The sequence below is a fragment of the Cyrtonyx montezumae genome, unplaced genomic scaffold, assembly GCF_038088225.1.
Source record: "Cyrtonyx montezumae isolate F1298 unplaced genomic scaffold, pur_monq_1.0 scaffold_17, whole genome shotgun sequence".
Classification (NCBI taxonomy): Eukaryota; Metazoa; Chordata; class Aves; order Galliformes; family Odontophoridae; genus Cyrtonyx; species Cyrtonyx montezumae.
In genome coordinates this window covers 14384469-14403731 of record NW_027071903.1, presented here as the reverse complement: position 1 = coordinate 14403731, position 19263 = coordinate 14384469, and the positions used below count along the sequence as shown (strand labels likewise).

The window sequence follows — 19263 nt, the reverse complement described above, 5'->3', positions numbered from 1 at the left end:
TTAGGGATTGGACTCCAGGATTCCTGTGTGTCCCATCCAACTCAGGGTATTCTAACAATGACAATTAACTCCCCTTATTTAGTAAGCACCCGAGTCTGACAGCATCTGCTCGTACACCAGGCTAAGTAACACACAAGAAACTCATTACCAAGCCCCAAATAATTGAAAGATTAAATACTTTGGCACAGAAACTAGTGAAAGAGGTTTCTACAGATCTGCCTCGCAAACCAGCCTCATTTGGACAAGGTCTAAACACAGGAAGAGAGGTTCAAGTGCAATTCAAAACAAATCAACCAGCAAAACAACCTCTTTTGAAATAGTGATGTACAAGTCTACATTAGAGCTGGCAGGGCTAAGGAAAGGTTTACTACCTTATAACAAACCATGAGCTCAGCATTTGGTTGCTGGCAGCCGACTCACCAGGCCTGAACTCTGCACACGTGCAACACATACACTCAGCAGAGATAAAAGTGTCACCAGTACAAGGAAACAGAAGGGATGCCAGACAGGCAAAACCAATACAGGATGCACCTTCATTTCAAGAGGGCACATCTTGAAGGATTAAATACGCTGTTTTTCTAAGAAGAGGTAACGATCTCTGCATATAAGACTGAAAAAAGTTTCCAAGGAACATCACAGCAGCACTACTGAGACAGGATAAGCAGATGCTCTTATCTGGCAGTGGACACCTGAAGAGGGGTGCAAGCACACCACAGCAGATAAAAGGGCTCTTTCATAGCATACTTGCCCCTGTGTCAGCAGCAAAATCTCCTGAAACCAAGCCAGCATGCTTGTTTAGCTAAGAGAATTAATCTCTCCCAAGCCATTTATATCCTTTTTTTCAGTAGTTGCATAGCTAAGAGTCTCTGCAGCTGCTGCTGAAGCCAAGCCACGTCCCATTGTAATGCCATGACCAGCTGTCACCCAAGTGGCCAAGTCCTCTCACAACTCAAGAGCTAGAAGCCCCAAACCACACCATGCAAGGAATATTCTCTGGAGGGGGGAAGAAACAACAAAAACCAAACACGAGCCATTGAAGTGAATGCTATTTGAATGGATTTCCATGTGGCCAGCAGTGCTGATGGTTGAGCACCGTGAGGAGGCCATGGTCATCTGATGGAGCACACCATGGAGAAGCAGCCAATGGAGGTGACCTCAGCCCCCTTTTCTAAGAACTGCTGATTCATCTCTGAAACGTTTGGGTACAGCCAACCATAACACTGCCCCACGATGGAAAACACCTCTCCTTTCCACGAAACGTTGAGTACGTTGCCAAGAAAACAAGGACCTTCGTACACATAAATGAAGAGGGTTTCAGCTATTAGAACAGCTTCTCCAGCTCCTGCTGCACGAGTGAAACCAGCATGCTCTCCTGTGAGAGCAGCATGATGTGGCACCTTCATCGGGAAATGATGCAGCTTCTCAAGTGCAGCAATTTCCTATTAAGGAGGTAAAATATAAGGAGGTAAAATAAATTAGAAATACTTCCACGGCATCTTCCCCATCCCCAGAAAATGATGCTCCTAAAACTAAAGGCATTGAAAGACTCGTGATGCCAGCCAGATGGAGAGTTCAAATTACAAAGAGAAAAATGCCCTAAGTTTATCAGCTTAGATGTAGAATACCCCTTGTGTTTGCAAACACAAGCTACTGTAATATGGAAAAGACCTCAGCTTAAGGATGTATAGGGTAGGTGAAAAGTAATAAGCCAATTAACCATCCCTGGTGGTGTGTAAGAAAAAAGCAGACATGGAACTGAGGGATGTGGACTAGAGAGGTCTTAAACATGGGTTGATGGCTGGACTCGAGGACCTCAGTGGTCTTTCCAACCTTCATGATCCTACGACCCTGAGATCCCACCGAGGTCAGAGGTAAACCCAGCAGCTGGAAGACTTGTGCAACTGAAGAGCAGGAGCCACGTAGTGCCCAGCACAGCAACCAATTCTCTGCCTGTGCTTCTGCACGTGGTAACTGAACATCATGCAAAATCCGAAGCAAAACCCAAATGCAATTATTTTGGTTTTTTTTTTCTAAAAATACCCTGTAGAGTTTAACACTATGGGAAACAGCATTTACTGGCACACAGCGTGTCACAGTTTGCAATAAAAGCCATCGTTGCAGTCATTCGGTTTTGTACTAGTCATAGCAAAAACATCCTAAACCAGAAGCAGACAGACCTTGAGTCTTGTGGGAGAGTCTCAAACTTTCTAGCTCTTACACAGGCACTCCTCCAGCACTGGGTTTTAACCCTCCAATTCCAGATTGGTCAGAAGCACGTCACTCTTGAAGGATCTGCTCTTTTGAAGGATCTGCTCTTTTGTTGCGGGAGCAACAAAGCAGAAGGAAGAAGCAAACCCTAACAACACAGTGGTTTCCCTCGTCGTCGGTTTGCTGTAAGTCACATTTGTAGCCTGCCGTCTCCAAAGCAACTCTGCAGCCAGGAAGAAAACCCTGCCTCACCCTGCTGGGGTCAGGCAGAGCAGCTCTAGCAGCAGGCTGCTCCTCTGAAACAAGCTGAAGTAATTACCTGCTTCATCTCAGAGGTCATCATTTCTCAACTTGCTTTCATTTAGATGGAAACGTCCTTTGTACTGCGGCCTTTCACACTGTGAACGTCCAACTACCCTCCTCAGCACCTGCAGCAATAGCTGGGAACGTGACTTCAACCTCCCCCCGAGGGTTTGAAGAAGCAGGAAGATGAGGTCCTTAATAATAATAAGGTCCTTAATAATAATGCCAAGCAGTGCTAGCCCTATAAGCTGAGAACATCCAATTCCGGGACAGTGCTAGAAGACAGAATGGACATTCTGGGTACCAGTGAAGGGCACAGAGTTGAGGAGAAACAGAAACGCCAACGCATTTTTAAGTTCTTCCTCTAGTAGATTTACTAGTTCATGACAGAAAGGTTAATGCTACGAGAGCACAGAGCTGCTGGCACAGGCTGCCCAGGAGGGCTGTGGGTGCTCCATACCTGGAGACCAGGTTGGATGGAGCCCTGAGTAGCCTGGTCTAGGGCAGATCTGGAGGTTGGTGGCCCTGCCTGTGGTGGGGGGCTTAGAACCTGCTGATCCTCGGGGTCCCTGCCAACCCAAGCCATTCTATGGTTCTTTACCTGTATCACCACACAGAGACAGAAGCGTCACAGAAGAGTTTTCTAAATTGGGGAGAGATCAGTTCATTGCAGTCAGCTGTGAGGATATGCATTTAAAGCATAAAAACAACAGTGAAACCATTCCAAAGCACAAAGCAAGAGGCTGAGCAGTTCAAACACAGCCACATAGCTCAGCCCTGCCGTGGGAACCAGATGTAGGGCTCTGCTAGCACAAAGGCAGCCGAGCAAACACACTGCTGGCTACAGAGATGCTCCAGGGTGGGCCCTGCCAGCAAGCCACCAGCTTTGGGCAACTGAGCTGAATGGTGAAATCCCAGTGTTGCACTATTTCTTGTCTGTAAAACAGGAAGAACAAAACAGGCGAAGCGCTAAGGCAAAGCTGGGGCTTGTTTTCAAAGGAAGATTAGGAACCAAACCACACGAGGCTGAGCAGACTCCTGCTCAGACCACAGACTGGAGCCCAGCAAGAAGGTGTGACTAAGCCATTACGAATGCACGAAGCACAGTGCAGTTTGGGATGTGTGAAAGATTCCGATAACATCACTGAAAAATTCAGCGATACCTCCGCTGGGAACTTCCATTTGTGGGCTGACAACTGCCTCCAGGAGCAGAGCAGGCAGTGTCTAGAGCCTCCTATTCCCAGCCTCACCAAATCTGTCGCTGGATGACACTGGTTATCATCACAAACAGGATGAATTAGCAGGCAGCAGGACAAGAAATTCAACGCTTAATTCACTCAGCATCAGAGAATGGGCCAATCTCTATGCAGCCCCACCAAGCAGCCTTCCCCCTCCCAACAAAACCTATGGGGATTTTTAAGGCCTCTGCTGGTATGAGGAAACCCAGAGGAAGTCAACCCATGGGTTTAAGAGCCAAGAAGAGGAAGGGGATGGACAGCCTGGCAAAGAGAACCCACAAAAGGCACCGGGTTAGCACACAAGCAGTCTGAAGGTGGTTTAAGCAGACATGTGACTCTCATTTATTTCATTAAGGCTGCACACAGCGAAAAAAAACCAAGCAAACAAAAAAAAACCACCAAAGGCAGAAAGCTCAAGAGCAATTTAAGAAGCTTTCATAAATCTATCATGGTGTGAGCAGTCACAAACATCTGCTGCTTCTCTTAAATAACTTCTTGAGGAGTTTCAGGGGAGCTGAAGTTTAAGTATCACAACGCAATTAACAGAACCACTATTTCACCAAACATAACGGGGGGCAATGCTCAAAAGAGAGCAAAAAGCACGTGCCTACCTGCCACGCTCCTGTAGGCAGTACAGCCCTCTGCTACACATCCAACCTACAACTGAAGCAATATTCCTACCAGCTCGAGCACACTAGATGATCTCAGTGGTCTTTTCCAACCTTAATAACTCTTAATAACTCTACAAAACAAGCAGTCCAAAAAGCCACACTGACGCTTCGCCTCAAACACATCCAGCCCGGGTTCTTCTTCTGTCTACCAGGACACCATGGTAGTCAGGAAGCTAAAGCAGAAGTGCAGTGCTCTCTACATCAGTGAAGACTTAGGAAAGAGAGGACCTGCAGTTGCAAATGCTCTGCGTGCTTAATAACTCCAACTCATAGAGGAGGAGCATCTCAGGAGGAGGACAGACGCCTCACTGCTGATCCTGGAGACCCGCAGATCCCCCACTAGCATATACCAGTCAGCAAGGAGCAGCACTTCACCCCAGAGCTTGAGAAAGTGAACAAAATCACCTCCCGAGTACACAGAGGGAAAACTTCTGAAGCACAACGTGGCCACACCGGTGGCTGATGATGGCAGCAGATAACCGCGCCGGTCAGGCACACCGTGAGTCACAGCAGCCTTGTATGGTACAACAGATTTGTATCAGACCTCAAGGGCACACCGAGGAATAGAAGAGGAAACAGAAATCGTGCTGCCACAGCTGTCACTGTAACATACCAACTTTGCAGTCGTGGCATACAGATCAGGTAGGGAAAACTAAATACACCATCAGGACGCAGGGAAACGCGAGGCAGAAAGCGACAACAGAATCCTAATGACATGCCTGGAAGGCAGCAGGGCTCAGGGCACTGTGTCTGCCTCCTATGGCCTGAAAGGAGGAATGAATTCAAAGCCGACCAAGCAAGCATACAGTCAGGGGACAAAGCAAAACGCAACCAGTTTAAAACGCTGAGCATAACACACTGAACAGAACAAGGGAAGCATCACCACGCGAGCCTGGCAGCGAGGCTGCGGCACTGCACCTCGCTCCGCTAGCGGCACACACCAAGAGCTGGCACAAGGCAGAGCATCAGCAAACAGCTAAGAAAGCCGGAACATCTGGAGACGCTTCTGTAACACGACGCGTCGTCGCAGCCGCGGCAGAGCGAGCTGGAAGTCCGCAGAGTAACGGGGCAGAAGGGGTCCCGGGTTCGCCCCCAGCGGGCTGCTCCCGGCGCCGGGTTACAGCGCGCCCATCCGAGAGGGGAAGCGCAGCACGCAGTAACGCCGCGATCAAGGGAGCCAGGGAACGGGGAGGGCGGAGGGGAGGACGGCAGGGAGCCAGCGCTGCCCGCCCGTCCGCACGGCGAAGGGGAGGAAAAAGGAAAGTGAAAGTCCGCGGCGGGCAGCGGCGGCGCGCACGGGGAAAGCGCGCGGCCGGGTCAGGGAGGCCGGAACGCGCTACGAGGGAGCGGACAGCGACGCGTGGAGGGGGACGGCACCGAAAGGCACAGCACGGGGCACGGCTGCGGGCGGGACCACGACGCGCGGAGACAGTGGGACGGAGCGACCGCAGAGAGCGCGGGAGGAGCGCGGCACAGCGCTCCGCACCCGCCCCGCAGCTCCGGCCCCGCGGTCCCCGCGCCGCACCCACCCGCTCGGCCCCGCCGCGCGGCACAGCGCGTCCTCGCCTCCCCCACAGCCGACACCCTACGCCGCCATACGCACCGCGCGACCCCCGCCCCGCGAAGCGCCGCCGCTCCTTTGTGCCTCCTAAGATGGAGGCCCCGCGCAGTGCCCGGCCCCGCCCCGCCTCGCTAGGCCCCGCCCCCCGCCGTCTCCCTAGCGACTCGCCCCGCCCCCGCCCCGCCGCCTCGTCCAATCGCAGCGCCGGAGCTCGGTCCCAGACCACTGACGTCACCTCGGCCGGCTCTGCGCTTCCTCCCGAGAGAGAGGCAGGGATTGGCTGAGGGCGGGGCGGAAGTGAGGCCGCAGGAAGAGCTCACGCGATTGGCTGGCCTGGGCGGAAGGGGCGGGGCGAACTGAGGCGACGAGCGGGCCGGCGGGAGGGGCTGGATGGCGGCGCTCGGGGCCGGGCCGCGCCTCTCTCTGTGAAGCGCCCGCGGCGCGGTACGTTGTGCTGGGGGCGGCCGGGGCTTTGTCGAGCGAGGTGGGGACCGCGCCCGGTGAGCAGGACGAGCCGCTGCGTCCGCCTTTGCGATGAGCTCAGAGCTCCGTGGGGCGGGCTGGGAGCAGGCCCGGGCCTCCGCTGGAGGGGCCGCTCCGGTGGCTGCGCTGTGTCGTAGCGCCGCTTGGAACAGTGAGGAGAGGTTCTCCCCCCCCCCCCAACCCTTGCCCCGCCCGGGTGGGGGCCTGGGCTGCGAGGTTTTGGGTTTTAGCGCTGGTTTTGTGGCGGTGTAATAGCGTGGCTCACAGCTGTGGCTGTTGTAGCGGCAGCGTGTCACCTGCTGGCCTGAACGCCGTCTGCAGAGCGGCTGCACGCAGGGCAGCGTTGGAGCATCTGTCGTGTCCGGTTTGTGCACCTTTCAGGTCAGGGAAAGGCAAAGGGTGCAGCGAGGTGAGCTGAATTCCCGAGTTGGAAGGCATTTTAACGCTGGGCTGAAGGATAATTCCCTCTCCCCCATGGTTTTGTGCCCCTGGATGTGGTTGTCCTTGACACCATTACTCGAGGAAATGTTTCACCCACCACCAGCTTTACAGGGTTGTAGTGAACATGCTGTGGAATCACTAAGGTTGTGGTGAGCACAGAGCTCACCTAGTCCAACCAGAGTGCTGAACTCACTTTAAAAGCACATGATACTTTGAAGAAATACCTGTACGGTGGTGTTTTCACCTGGCTTTCTTTAGAGGCCTCACTTAATTTTTTGTCCTGTAGACAATAGCCCACAGAAGTATCAGTGTCCGTGAAAACATCAGGGCCCTGCTTCCTGCACCAGTGGTTCGTTGTGTGGAGGAAGAATGGCAGTCTGGTTCCTTCTGTTCATTGAGTTACTGCATCCCTCCCTCAATGGAAGGGTAACAGGCTTCTCTTCCAGCACTGAAATGCAGGTGGAAGGGGTCCTAAATGGATAACAAACAGCAGTGCAGGGAGCAGTTGTCTCTCATCATTGCTGAATTGAAAGCAATGAAAGTAAAAATAAATAAATGGAAAATAACTGGAATTAGTGTGGCTTTAAATGAATACAATGAACGTAGCTATTGGGGCTGTGTTTGTATCCTGCTTGCATATCCTAGCTTGGTGTAAGACACAAGAATTGGTGTTAACACCTCTCATTCTTCAGCATGGAGCTGGCAGGAGCTGCCTGGTTATCTCACACCCTGCAAAGTGGAAGGGGGTGCCCAGTGTCTATCATGTTATGTTTTTAGGACAGTTCCACCATGGATGGGGGAGATGGCACTGCCAACCTCGTGATAAACAAGAGGTTTGTGTCTGAGGCAGAGCTAGAGGAGCGGCGAAAGAGGAGGCAAGAAGAATGGGAAAAGGTCCGAAAACCCGAAGATCCAGAAGGTATGGGAAAGATTATTTATAGCTGTGAGGAAGAGATCCAGGGATATTTCAAAGAAAACAAATAAAAAGTGATAGCTTGTATTCTGCAAGCTCCAAAGGTTTTCATGTTGTAGGATGAATACCCTGAATAAATAGCACCCAAACAATATAATGAGGATGGACAGTATATTTTTGGACAGATTATCCAGGTGGTATAAAGATACCCAATAAATTAGGAAGGACTTACCTGTCACTGAAGGTCAAGGCCCACCTGGAACTCCACACAGGAGGGATCTCCAACAAGGGAGCCTTCCCCAGTGGTGGTCAGCCCTTAAATGGGGTCTGGGAGAGGTGGAGCCAGACCCCACCCCTTCTGGTCACACAGGTGCATTCCCTTCACCTGTGCTCCTGCACCTGACTCAGTGCTCACCTCAGGTGATCCCTCAGTGGTTCAGGCCCTGATTCAACAGTTCCCACACATATGGAGAAAGTAAGGACCGTGGGTGACTTTGTATTTCCAACATACAGTCTCATTTCTTCAATTATTCCTTCCTTTCAGAGTGCCCTGAGGAGGCGTATGACCCACGCTCACTGTATGAAAGGCTTCAGGAGCAGAGAGAAAGGAAGCAGCAGGAGTTCGAGGAGCAGTTTAAATTCAGTAAGCACCGATGCCTCTTTATTTCCAACAAAACTCAGCAAACTGCAGCAGCTGTGTGCAGCATCTGTGGGGTACACCTGCGGGTCCTGCCTGCCTCTGAGAGAGGGGCAGAGAGCTGAGGAGTATTCAGAGGTAGCAGATGACCCTGCAGATGTTGGACCATCCTTTGCATCCAGTCATTGCAACAGGTGTTACGTTTCCTAACCAGAATTAGGTGACTCAAATGTCACAGAGCAATTCGAGGCTCAAGGTGAGCATTTGGGTGAAGTGAAGGCAGAGGAGCTGAGCCTTCGAAAGAATCAATGAAACAAAAACCTACTTTCTACCCACGTTTGAATTTCTGGTTTTATAGAAGAATCCTTTGCTTTGTGTCACTTGTATATGTGCTGCTGAGTGTGAAGATGATAATGAGAACTGGAAAGTGATGCGTTCTTTAAGCTGCACATTGCATGGCTGGATTCTGTCTAGAACTTCTCACGTTAGACATAGTTCTGTTCCGTGGCTCACCTTTAGCAGTGTTTGAGTTTTGCAGACCTTTCCTGTCGGGGATGGCAGCTTGCCAGTCATCAGTGTAAATGGATTGCTGAGCTTGCCATTAGAGCGAATAGGACTTCGCTATGTAGGTGAAGATTCAACACAAAAAAAGTCTGCCTCGTCTAAAGGCCTAAAAATCCTCTTAAGGAATTAAACTAATGACCAAAGGTGGTGTTTGGGTTCAGATTTCTCAGGCTGCCTCTGCAAACAGCAGAATCCTCAGGGCTGAGGAAAGGCTGCCAGTATGGAAACAGCCAACTGTCCTTAGTCACAGCAGCAAGTCTAATAGTATTGTACAGCACCTACAAACCCTGCCTTGCTTTTCTCTGTGGTAAGAGTGTGCTTGATCTGTGTTAGTGTGCTGCAGGTCTTGTGCTCAGGCACAAAAGAGTTTGGGCTTGTTCAGCATCCAGCATCGTTAACCACAGAGTATTTCTACTCCTTAATTACAGAACGAAGCAGATAGTTTGTCCTTCGTGGGGTTTGCTTTGTATTTATTACCTGACAAGATGGTGTAACTGCTAGAAGACGTGACTCGGTCACCCAGGACTCTGCTCACTCCATCCCAGGGACACTGTGCAAAGTATTTGAGCTCAGCAGCGTTCAGTCACCATCTGCAAGATGTGCGTGGCTCCCTGCATTTCATGAGGCAGCTGGAAATCACCAGATGAAAATCATCCGAAGAGAAGTGATGGAAGATGATGGCTGAGCTTATCTATATGCATTCTTCTCCTTTTTTTTCCAGAAAATATGGTGAGAGGCTTAGATGAAGATGAGACAAACTTCCTTGACGAGGTTTCTCGGCAGCAAGAGCTACTAGAAAAGCAACGAAGAGAGGAAGAGATGAAAGAACTAAACGAATACAGAATATCCTTTGCTTATAGGGGGTGGTGTTCTTGTACAGGGGGTTTGGAGTCTGGACTGTGGTTTTCATCTGTCATTCACATCCTGTGAATGCTTTATAGAACACGTGTGATGATTGCTTTTTACTGTTTTTGTTGCAGCTTGGATCTCCTACTGGAATATTTGATTCCAGACCATGAGCCCTTCACAAAGATGTCCTAGAGAGCAGTGTAGGATGCTTTTTGTCATTCATCTGCATCAGAAATGATGGAATGATTGTAGGATTGCTGTCTGCTCTGAACTGAATGTCTTCTGAGGGTTACCTTGCTTGTGCAGAAAGCGATAGCTGCTTTGCCTCCTGATGAAAAGCACTGCTTAAAGTTGTAAGTGAACAAAGTGCAAGTTCTCAAGGATGCTGTGGTATAAATGAAGGAGTTTGAGAGCAGAAAGAATGAGGAGTGAGCAGCTCGCATTTATGAGGTGACCAAAAATAGTCAGCAAATGCTACAAGGAGCTGCATTACCTTGAGTTAGTTAAGGATTTATAACTCAGAGCATATAAATCTTCTGTGAAGAGCATCCAAGTTCTCCCACTAATTCATTTACAAAGAGGCACTACTGATGCATTTCTTTTTTTTTTTTTTATAACTTATGTCAGAACTAAGCTGCAGTTGGCTGATGGATCTGGAATATTTCCTTGATTTGTTGGATCTAATTATGGGATATATTTAGGTTCTGTGCTGGTTGCTCGCGGGTCTGGCTGATGCAGGGATGTGCAGAATCAGATTGTGCTTTGGAAGCAGCTGACAGCCCTAGTTAGGTCACATATGTCTAGGGGTGAGCCATACCAGCCCAGAATGAATCTTCTGTTGTCTTGGATTAGCCATGTAATGCACTGATCCCTGAGCGTACCAAGCAGGGCCTCTTCCAGACGGGCGCATCGATCCTCAGTCTCAGCAGAGTCAGCCAGCTTTGTGTCTGAAGTCACAGTGTGAATGTAGAACAACACTGCATGGAACCTTGGAGCAATTTGCAAAATGACTCATGGGTTTAACACTTTACTCTTTCAAAAAGGTCCTGGGTAGATGTGCTGGGTGGTCTGTAGGCACTGTGCGGGAGCTCCTCTGGGCTAGGAAGGGGACTGTCAACCCGTGGGGTGTGATGGTTTAGTCCTGGTAAACAGCCAGTTCAAGAGCTGTTGTTCCATGGTGAAAACCTACCTCAATACTGAAGTACAGAGCTTTTTTCTTTGCTTGTTTTCTTTCTTTTTTTGTGGTAAAACAATCGTGAAACATAGGTCCTAAAGATAAATGTGCCTTGGAATATTTGAATGCGCTCTCAAGCATGAGAAATTCATATGCTTGGATGCATGGGAGTTTTTATTTCCTCTTACATGAATAGCTGGGGTTTTTTTGCTCCTTACCCTGCCTCTTCAGCATTGGACTGATTTTTTTCTTAAGACAGATTCAAGTGCTTGAAAGCAGCATCCTTTTGTCTTCGATGCTGTGTGAACGCAGAAATCCCCTTCCACGGAGGAAGGGTTGCAACACAAACCGTTGTTGGAAGGATGAGCTTCGGGATTGCTTCTGTTAGCCACAGGATGGCACTCCTGTGCTGTCTTAAAAACTGAGCAGTCAGGGCTGTTGCTGTATCCCTGGGAAAATCCAGTTAGCGAGGGCATCTGAACAGCCTAACACGAAAGGGATCGGAGACTTGGAGTGGGTCCCTTCTGAGCAAGGTGCTGGTTGTTAATTTGGAGGCATTCAGTACTGGGGTGGGAACTGTAACCTTAAATATTCACTGTTGGATGTTTATAGGCAGTAGCTGGGGCACCTGTGAAACTCAGGGCTCGTGGTTACGTTGAGTGGTCAGTGGGATGGCAGTCAGAGAAGGCATCTGCAGAGTGGCAGATTTAAGGTTATAAGCTAATATCCTTTGAAATTAATTCTGCTTTGCCGTGTGCAGTGTTAAGGCTTGCAGCTTTTATGCAGGTGTCATCATAAATAAGCATCCTTTGGTGGAATATGAATGAGCTTCAGTTGCTGTTGTCAGCTGAGTGTGTCAGGGAGGAAGCGCCTGTCCTCTCCGTTCCTCCCTCGTTGATCCTTAACCCTTAATTCACAGCACTCTCACCAAAGTGGGAGTGGGTATGGACCCAAAGAAGGAAACTGAGAAGAAACTGCCCATGAAGTCAGTGGAAAACAAGAACAAATTCTCTCAGGCAAAGCTGTTGGCAGGAGCTGTGAAACACAGAAGGTTAGTTTCACACTTCTATAAATGCACGAGGAACGGAACCTGGTTAACAGTGTAAAGGGAAGCAGGCCAAAACTGCCTCCAGAGAACGAGGTGTGATCCTTAGGCCTAAAGAAAAAAGGGGGGAGGTATAGGAAAAGACCAGCCTTGTTTCTATGGGCTCTCACCAACTGTTGAGAAACATGAGGCAATTCAAGTGGATAAGCGTGTGTAAAGCAAGTGGGCAGGCTCTTCATTCTAGGCTGCCAGGCTTGGGCAACCCTGCTGTGGGTTCCAGAGCTTCTCTCCTTTTCAGTTCTGAAAATATCAGCATCCACCTCACTTGTGGAATTGGATTCAGATTTTCCTAACAACCTATTTGATCTGTGTTTAAAAGGGATCATTTCAAGTAGTTGCTGGGGGCAGCGTAGGGGGGATATAGGTTATGAGAGAAGAGCTTTGCATACCGATCTGATCCCATGTTCCTCACCGACTGCCACTGACACATCAGCATCCTTTCTGTCCCACAGAGATGGCAGTCAAGTCTGTGATCCATTGCCTGTTTTGATCTCAAGCTGCAAACACAGCTGCTGGTGTGCTCCGGGTTAGGGATAAAGCAGGCACCTGTGCCCAGGCTGACTCCCCACAGACAAGATGTTGAATGCTTAAGGCAATTCCTGACGTCTTCCTGACATCTAGGAATTCAGGTGGTGGTTTTAAGTGCGTCCCAGAGAATGAGAGATGATTATTTTAGAAGCTCATCCTGCAGGGTGATGTTTAGCTCCCAGCACAGTAGTAACTGCTGTCTGTGCTGACAGCACCTCGTGTGTGGGGCGCTGGGTTTTTTGAGAGAAAGAAAACCCCCGAGCAGCAGCAAGCAGCCAGCAATGTTTTCATTTGCAAGCGCTGGTACGTAACCCAGTGGGATGCAGAGAAGGAGCTGGGGTGTGCTTAGTGGCACATCTGAAGTCTGCAGGCAGCACGTTTGAAGGGAACACCTTAGCTGACATGTCAGTGCCATCACTGGCTTTCTTGGCAGTCCTCTGTTTTTGTTGTCGTGTTTTCTGCTGCAAGCTAGCCAAAATCAAATGCAGCACAAGTTCAGCATCTGCTTTCAGAGATTGGTAGTTCGCCTGCAAAGGGCTTCCACTGTTAAAACCTCCTTGCTCAGAATAACCTTTCATGTTCTGCCACAGGAGGGGAAAAAGACCCTGGCAGGGGAAGAACACTGATGCTGGACCTGCAGGGTGGTGACTGCTCATGTCAGGCAGGGAGAGCAAAGCTCACACCCTCACTGCTGCTCTGCTGTATTCCAGCTGAGTGGGAGTCCCAGAGTGACCTCTGGATTGCTGTAGCACCTGAGGTGAAAATGTGACTGAACTTCACAGTAATGCAGTGGTGGCTTACGAGAACACCACCATTTCTTTTTCCCACAGTTCAGATGGAGGTAACAGTGTGAAGAGGTTGAAGCTCGACACTGAACACGAAGAAAAGAATCAAGGTATGCCCTGATTTCTGCTGCTGGGAAGCTGTCTGCCTCTCACCTGAACAGCAGCTGACTTAGTGAGCATTAGATCTGATGGAGGATTTGCTTTTCTGCTCCATCGTGCTAGGCAGCACAGGTTGGGGCATTTCTGCTAATGCTGTGGCTGTGGAGGCTGTGGGCACTGACAGCCTTGGCAGAAGGAACTCCTCTGGTCATCAGTCCGCCCCTTGCCTGTACCATTCCTGACAGATGATTGTCTAAGCTGCTCTTAAATCCCTGCAAATAGAGACTGTGCTCCCTCCTGAGGCAGTTGATTCTAATGCTTAGCTGTTTCTACCCTTAAAGAGCTTTCCCTGATAAATAATGGGAGTCTCCTTAGCTGCATTTCAAGCCCAGTGCTGCTTCTGTCAGCCACAGGCAGGGAGAACAGCTCACTCCTTTCCACCGACTGTATCTGTGCACCTCCACTGCTCAGTTCTTGTGCTACAAAGTCATCCTGTCCATCCTGAAACCAATTTATTTCAGAAAACTCTGAGCAACTAGAAGGAAAAGTAAGTTGTGTTTCAGTCTTAGCTGTCAGGATTGCAACTGACTTGCTGTCAAGATCTTCTGACACAAACAGGGTGAGCTGCGATCGTGTAATGACAACCCAAGGCGCTTCCTGCATCTCCTTCTGTTCAGCAAACTATCAGAGTTGCTGAAAAAAAAATTAATTGGCTGTGGAAGATGGGAGAGCACTGGAATGAAGCTTTTCCCCAACTATGCTGTTGTACTAAAAAAAAATTAATTGCATGAAACGGAGCTGTTTATTCTCATTTAGTGGGTTTGCTATTTGACACCCATCAAACTGACAGCCTTAAGAATAAAACTCTGTAATGGCAGCGTAGAGCTGATGAGGAAAAATCCCGAGGTAGCAAGTCCTTCCTGTCAGAATCGCTGTCGTGCCGCGTAAAGCCGCCTCACGCTGCCATGAAATCCTGCAGTCAGCAGCAGCAGGCTGGCAGCAGGCGAACGGCACTCAGCAGCTCCCGGGCTGGTGAAAGAAACCCATTCTGACTGAAGTCCTTCTCTCGCAGAGAAACCGTCCTGTGTGCCCCTGGGGAGCAGCTCCGTGGGAGGATCTGCGGTCCACTGCCCGTCGGCTGCGGTCTGCATCGGGATCCTGCCCGGCCTCGGCGCCTACTCGGGCAGCAGCGACTCGGAGTCCAGCTCGGATGGCGAAGGCACCATCAATTCCACGGGGAAGATCGTCTCTTCTGTCTTTCGTAGCAACAGTTTCTTCGATGGTCCATAAGCAAATCCCTCCGTGTGTAACGTAGTGCAGAGTCACTTCCAAAGCCCCGCTGGATGTTCGATGCATCCTTCTGTCCCAAGTGTAATATTTCCAGCTAACCCCTCAACTTTACTACATTCAGATGCTTCTAAAATAATTCAGTTTTTTTTTTTTTCTTCCCTGATATATATATTTTTTTCCATTTCTGGGATTCTTACTGAGCCTGAGGGGGAACGCTGCCATCCCTTGTCCTGTAGGTGAGGGCTGGGGGAGGGAAGAGAGCGCCTTTTTAAGATTGTCATGGAAAGAAAAGAATTCATTTTGGTGATCTGTGGAGTTGATACAAGACGAGCAGGCTGAAAAAGAAAAAGCACTTGAAGCACGGAAGTCTTGTAGGAGCAACCATGTGTTCTGTTTTAAAATGTCATTTTTATTCTGTGTTTGAGAAACGGGGGCAGAACAAAAATCAAGCAGATGGTGAAGTGTAGATTGCCATGACACTGTAAAGAAGTTTTAGTGTTACGCGATTAAAGACATTCTGAATGCATTTCTTTTTTCCCCATCTCGACTTGTGCCATTCATAATCGTTCCCATTCCATTAAGCAGTTTGGGTGGTGCTCAGCCAGCCCCATCTTCAACCCACCATCAAGACTCACAAGCAGCCCCTGCAAGCACGGGGTCGAGGCAGTGCCCTCCTTGTCAGTGAGGGCAGAGGAACTGGTGATGGATCTGCTCAAAGCTCAGCTCTTGTGGTGTAGCACTGTGAGTACCGAGGGGGTGGGATATCCCAGCTGAGTCCAACCAATCTGTGCACGGACTGGAGATCTCCGTTTTGCAGTAGGAAAGCAAATGGCTGTTGAAGTTGTGTTGAATTTGTGCTACCTAGCACTCTGGTTTTTGCTCCCAAGCTGTTCCTGCCTTTCCTAGCTTCTCTGCCGATGGAAGATACCCAGATCTCTCAGTGCCTCTGGTTTTTATGGAAGTGGTGCAGCAAAAAAAAACCCAACCAAGCTGCTTTTCTTCAGTCACATGTGCAGGAGCATGGTGTAGCTGGAGTGGAGAGGTAGGTGTCCGTGCCTGGCGTGAAGCTCCATCCGTGATGCCTCCGAAAAGCCAGAGCAGCACACCCCGGCTGGGAGTGCTTTCCTGAATGGTATTTGGCATAGCTGCCCTCCAAGCTGCTCTCGTGTTCAGATGGAAACGCAGAGGGGGATTTGGCAGTTGTGGGCAGACGTGGTGGTGTGTAGGTGGTCGTGCTGGACCCTACATGGCCAACAGGGAGACAGTTCTGCTGCGAGAGAGCCCCGCTTTCCTCTGGTCTCCTGAAGAGCAGGAGCAGTTAGCTCACAGCGGCCTTGAGCCTGAGCACGCTGCTCTTGCTGCTGCCCCGTGGAAGCGAGTCCCATTTACTGTCTTACAGACACAGTCAGCTGCTGTTAAAAGTATTAACTGCACTCTGAGACACTGCATGAAGGGCCCAGAGGGCAAACCAGCCCAACTGGAAGCAGCTGTGGCAGGAACACTGCCCTGGGGCTGCAGAGGGGCAGCACCATCGTTTCATGGCAGAATTGAACTATTTCAGATTTTCTTCTCTCTGTGCAAGGTTGCCTGACGGAAAGAAAACATTTTTCCAGAGCCCCAGACTCTGATGTGAAAGCTGAGCAGCCCAGTGCCTGCCTGCCCGGCAGCGTCACTTCTGAACAAGCCACCATTCACAGACTGCTTCCCTATTTGGAAAAGGGGAGGGGGGGGGAGTTGGGTTTTTTTTCCTTTCCAGAGGGCTTTGCAAGGCAAATGTTTCCCTGAGCAGGCCCCACCTTCCGGGGCTGAAGATGGCACAGGGCCTTGTGCTGTGGTGCAGGTGGAGCAGTGAGGGGCACCGGGCCTCCCCAGGCACACACAGCCCTCACACAGTGCTCCCAGCCCGGACCACACAGCAGCCCCTTGTTTTAAACGTCCGAGTTTCTTTATTAACCTGAGTATAACAAATATAACCATGTACACAGTATAAAAATGAACATAGAGCATGACAGCGGTACGGCACAGATACACGACCAGTTCAACGAATGGGAATTATAATATATTAAGCATTTCATTGCTTGGAAAAAGCAAGTTTTGTTTGTAAAAATTGTATCCTGTTCCACTAAAATTATACAAAGTACATTCAATACTGAAAAGTGACTCAACGGAGCAGGACTGGGGCATGGCCCGGCCTCTGGGTGTTACCTCGGGCTGTACAGAGTGGATCCAGGCACTCCCCCGGGATGAGCTTTAAGAACTTAACAATTAAATTAAGAAGTACAAACCTGTGTGTTTCAGGGAGGGTATTCTTCATTGAACAGCATGTGGAACATGCGCTTTCAGCGGGACCAAGGGACTTCAGCAACATGCAGATGGGGCCGGGCGCGGCGCTACGCGGGCTCCGAGTTGATGGGGGGCAGGTTTTGGTGCTTGAAGTACTGCACGACTTGCTGGGGCAGCTCTGCCAGCACGGCTTTGGCCAGCGTCTCCTTGGGGGCCTGCAGGCAAAGAGAAAAAGCAGCAGTGGCACAGGACTCGATACACCTGTGCTTATACTGTCCGTCACCATCTAGGGACGATTCTCTTGCAGGGCAGAGATGATGGGAGCGTGAGGAGTGCTCTCTCTTTAAGTGGCTCCCAAACATTTTGGCATCTGCTGGGGTTGCCCCACTTCCAAGATGAGAATGGCACACAGAATGGTGTGGGTCAGACGACAGAAGCAGAATTAGAATGGTTTGGGACCTCAAGAATCACCTCCTTCCAGCACAATATCTGTCTGTGCCCTGGGCAGGGACATCTCCCATCCACCAGGTTTCCCCACAACCCTATCCACGGCCTCGGGCACCTCCAGCAGTGGGGGACCTGCAGCTCTGGGCTTCACTGGCCTCACTGCAAATCATTTCTTCCTAATGCCTGTCTAACCCAAATCTCCCCTCTCTTAGTTTAAAGCCATTCCCCTTCATCCTACTGCTACATTCCTTTACACACGGTCCCTCCCCAACCTTCATGGTGTCCCTTTAGGTACTGGAAGGCCACAGCGAGGTCTCCTTGGAGCCACCTCTTCTCCAGGGAGCAGCCCCCAGACCCCATAGCTGAGAGGCACGGACTCACATTGCGGAAGTCCCGGAAGGGCACGAACTGGACGATGTCACGCACGGCCTCCTCGCCCGTGTGGGAGCGCAGCACCCGGCTGTCCCCGTCCAGGAACTCCATGGCAGCGAAGTCGGCGTTGCCCACCCCCACGATGATGATGGACATGGGCAGCTTGGATGCCTGCACCACGGCGTGGCGCGTCTCGTCCATGTCGCTGATGACCCCATCCGTGATGATGAGGAGGATGAAGTATTGCTGCAGAGAGAGGGGAACAGAGGGACAGAGCTGGGCAGGGCGGCGAGGGACACGTCTACTCGAGGGGTTTGGGAGAGCAAGGCTTGCTGCGGGGGGATGCAAGCTCCCCATCCCCACACACTGCCCTGTCCCACGGAGCTGAAGGTGGGGACAGATGGACGGACTCAACAGAGCAAGGCTGGGGCACACGCACCCCACAGAGACCAGTGCCTCCACCTCCTCTCCCTCAGGGGAAGGGAATGGTTCCATTTTGGCACATTACACGTCTTGTGTGTGGTGGAGAAATGATGAAAAACAAGCACTTAGGAGCATTAAAGCCTTTTGTTCCTCTCCTCATTCTTTCCATTTCCTCTGAAAACCACCAGTGCCGACGTCCTAGAAAAGCAGGAGGAGACACGCAGCCCGAAGCCCATTTTCTTGTTTTTCCACCAGCCCACATCTTGTCTCTTGAAATCTCCCCTAAGTGCTTTCTTCCCTCAGCAAAACTCCAAGTGCAAATGAGGATGGGTTCCTGGCACCACTGTGCCGCAGCAGCGGGACCTGCTCCTGCCCTGAGCACTGCAGGACCCCAGGCACATTCTGGGAAGCACAGCACTAAAATGGGGCAAACACACTGAGCTGGGGTGCTAAAAAGTGCTCCAGGGGAAGACTTATAAGAGAAAGCAGTATCTGGAATCCAGAAATGGCATCAACAATCTGTTTTTTCGGTGTTAAAAGAGAGGAGCTGTGTGCTCACATGCTGCTGACCATGCACCTGTAAGGGAGGAAGAGTGAAGCCTTAAAGATCCACCCCTCCCTGCACAGCCTTCGCCTGGGAGTGCATGAGTGCAGAACTGGCCTCTGAGAGTGGTCAGAAAGAATGAAACAACAAAGGTCTCCCTCCTTTTGTTCACGTTCTCTGAAATCCGTGATGGAGAAAAGCACTAGAAAGTGTGCAGGAGAAAAGGAGGGAGCAGAGCTCATCCACTGCTCCTCGCTGCTTATTTCAGAAGAGAAGTGAAACAGGAGATGATGCCGGGGATCATCCAAAAAGCCCGAGGGCACTGCAGCAGAGCAGCTGCGAGCA

The 19263-nt window shown here is 50.4% G+C and overlaps 2 protein-coding genes across 5 annotated transcripts in view; one reads left to right on the top strand and one right to left on the bottom strand.

Moving 5' to 3' along the window:
* The first annotated feature begins 6363 nt into the window (after positions 1 to 6363).
* On the top strand, positions 6364 to 14985 carry PSME3IP1 (proteasome activator subunit 3 interacting protein 1). Of its 2 annotated transcripts, none has more exons than XM_065733358.1 (7): positions 6364 to 6406; positions 7683 to 7824; positions 8363 to 8461; positions 9741 to 9867; positions 11965 to 12093; positions 13506 to 13570; positions 14632 to 14985. In XM_065733358.1, the coding sequence occupies exons 2-7, from the start codon at positions 7695 to 7697 to the stop codon at positions 14847 to 14849; spliced, it is 768 nt and encodes a 255-aa protein (XP_065589430.1). In that variant the 5' UTR covers positions 6364 to 6406; positions 7683 to 7694; the 3' UTR covers positions 14850 to 14985. The 2 variants fall into 2 exon arrangements, with proteins under 2 accessions (XP_065589430.1, XP_065589429.1); XM_065733357.1 differs by having other exon boundaries at positions 6367 to 6406; positions 9741 to 9863; positions 11961 to 12093.
* Positions 14986 to 16772: 1787 nt separating this feature from the next.
* The window catches only part of CPNE2 (copine 2), a 35283-nt gene continuing 32792 nt past the window's right edge, over positions 16773 to 19263 (bottom strand). For all 3 annotated transcript variants that reach the window (XM_065733354.1, XM_065733356.1, XM_065733355.1), the window contains exons 15-16: positions 17961 to 18197; positions 16773 to 17347 (exon numbers count right to left, since the gene is read on the bottom strand). In XM_065733354.1, the coding sequence (XP_065589426.1) occupies positions 17240 to 17347; positions 17961 to 18197 (345 nt within the window). In that variant the 3' untranslated portion in view covers positions 16773 to 17239. The remainder of the gene's footprint in view (positions 17348 to 17960; positions 18198 to 19263) is intronic.

Bases quoted from the DNA above. Each gene is read 5' to 3' on its own strand.
- PSME3IP1 (XM_065733358.1), top strand. From the start codon at position 7,695: ATGGATGGGGGAGATGGCACTGCCAACCTCGTGATAAACAAGAGGTTT. The intron at 8,462-9,740 runs GTAAGCACCGAT...TTTTTTTTCCAG, and splicing joins CGAGGAGCAGTTTAAATTCA to AAAATATGGTGAGAGGCTTA. The intron at 13,571-14,631 runs GTATGCCCTGAT...CTTCTCTCGCAG, and splicing joins ACACGAAGAAAAGAATCAAG to AGAAACCGTCCTGTGTGCCC.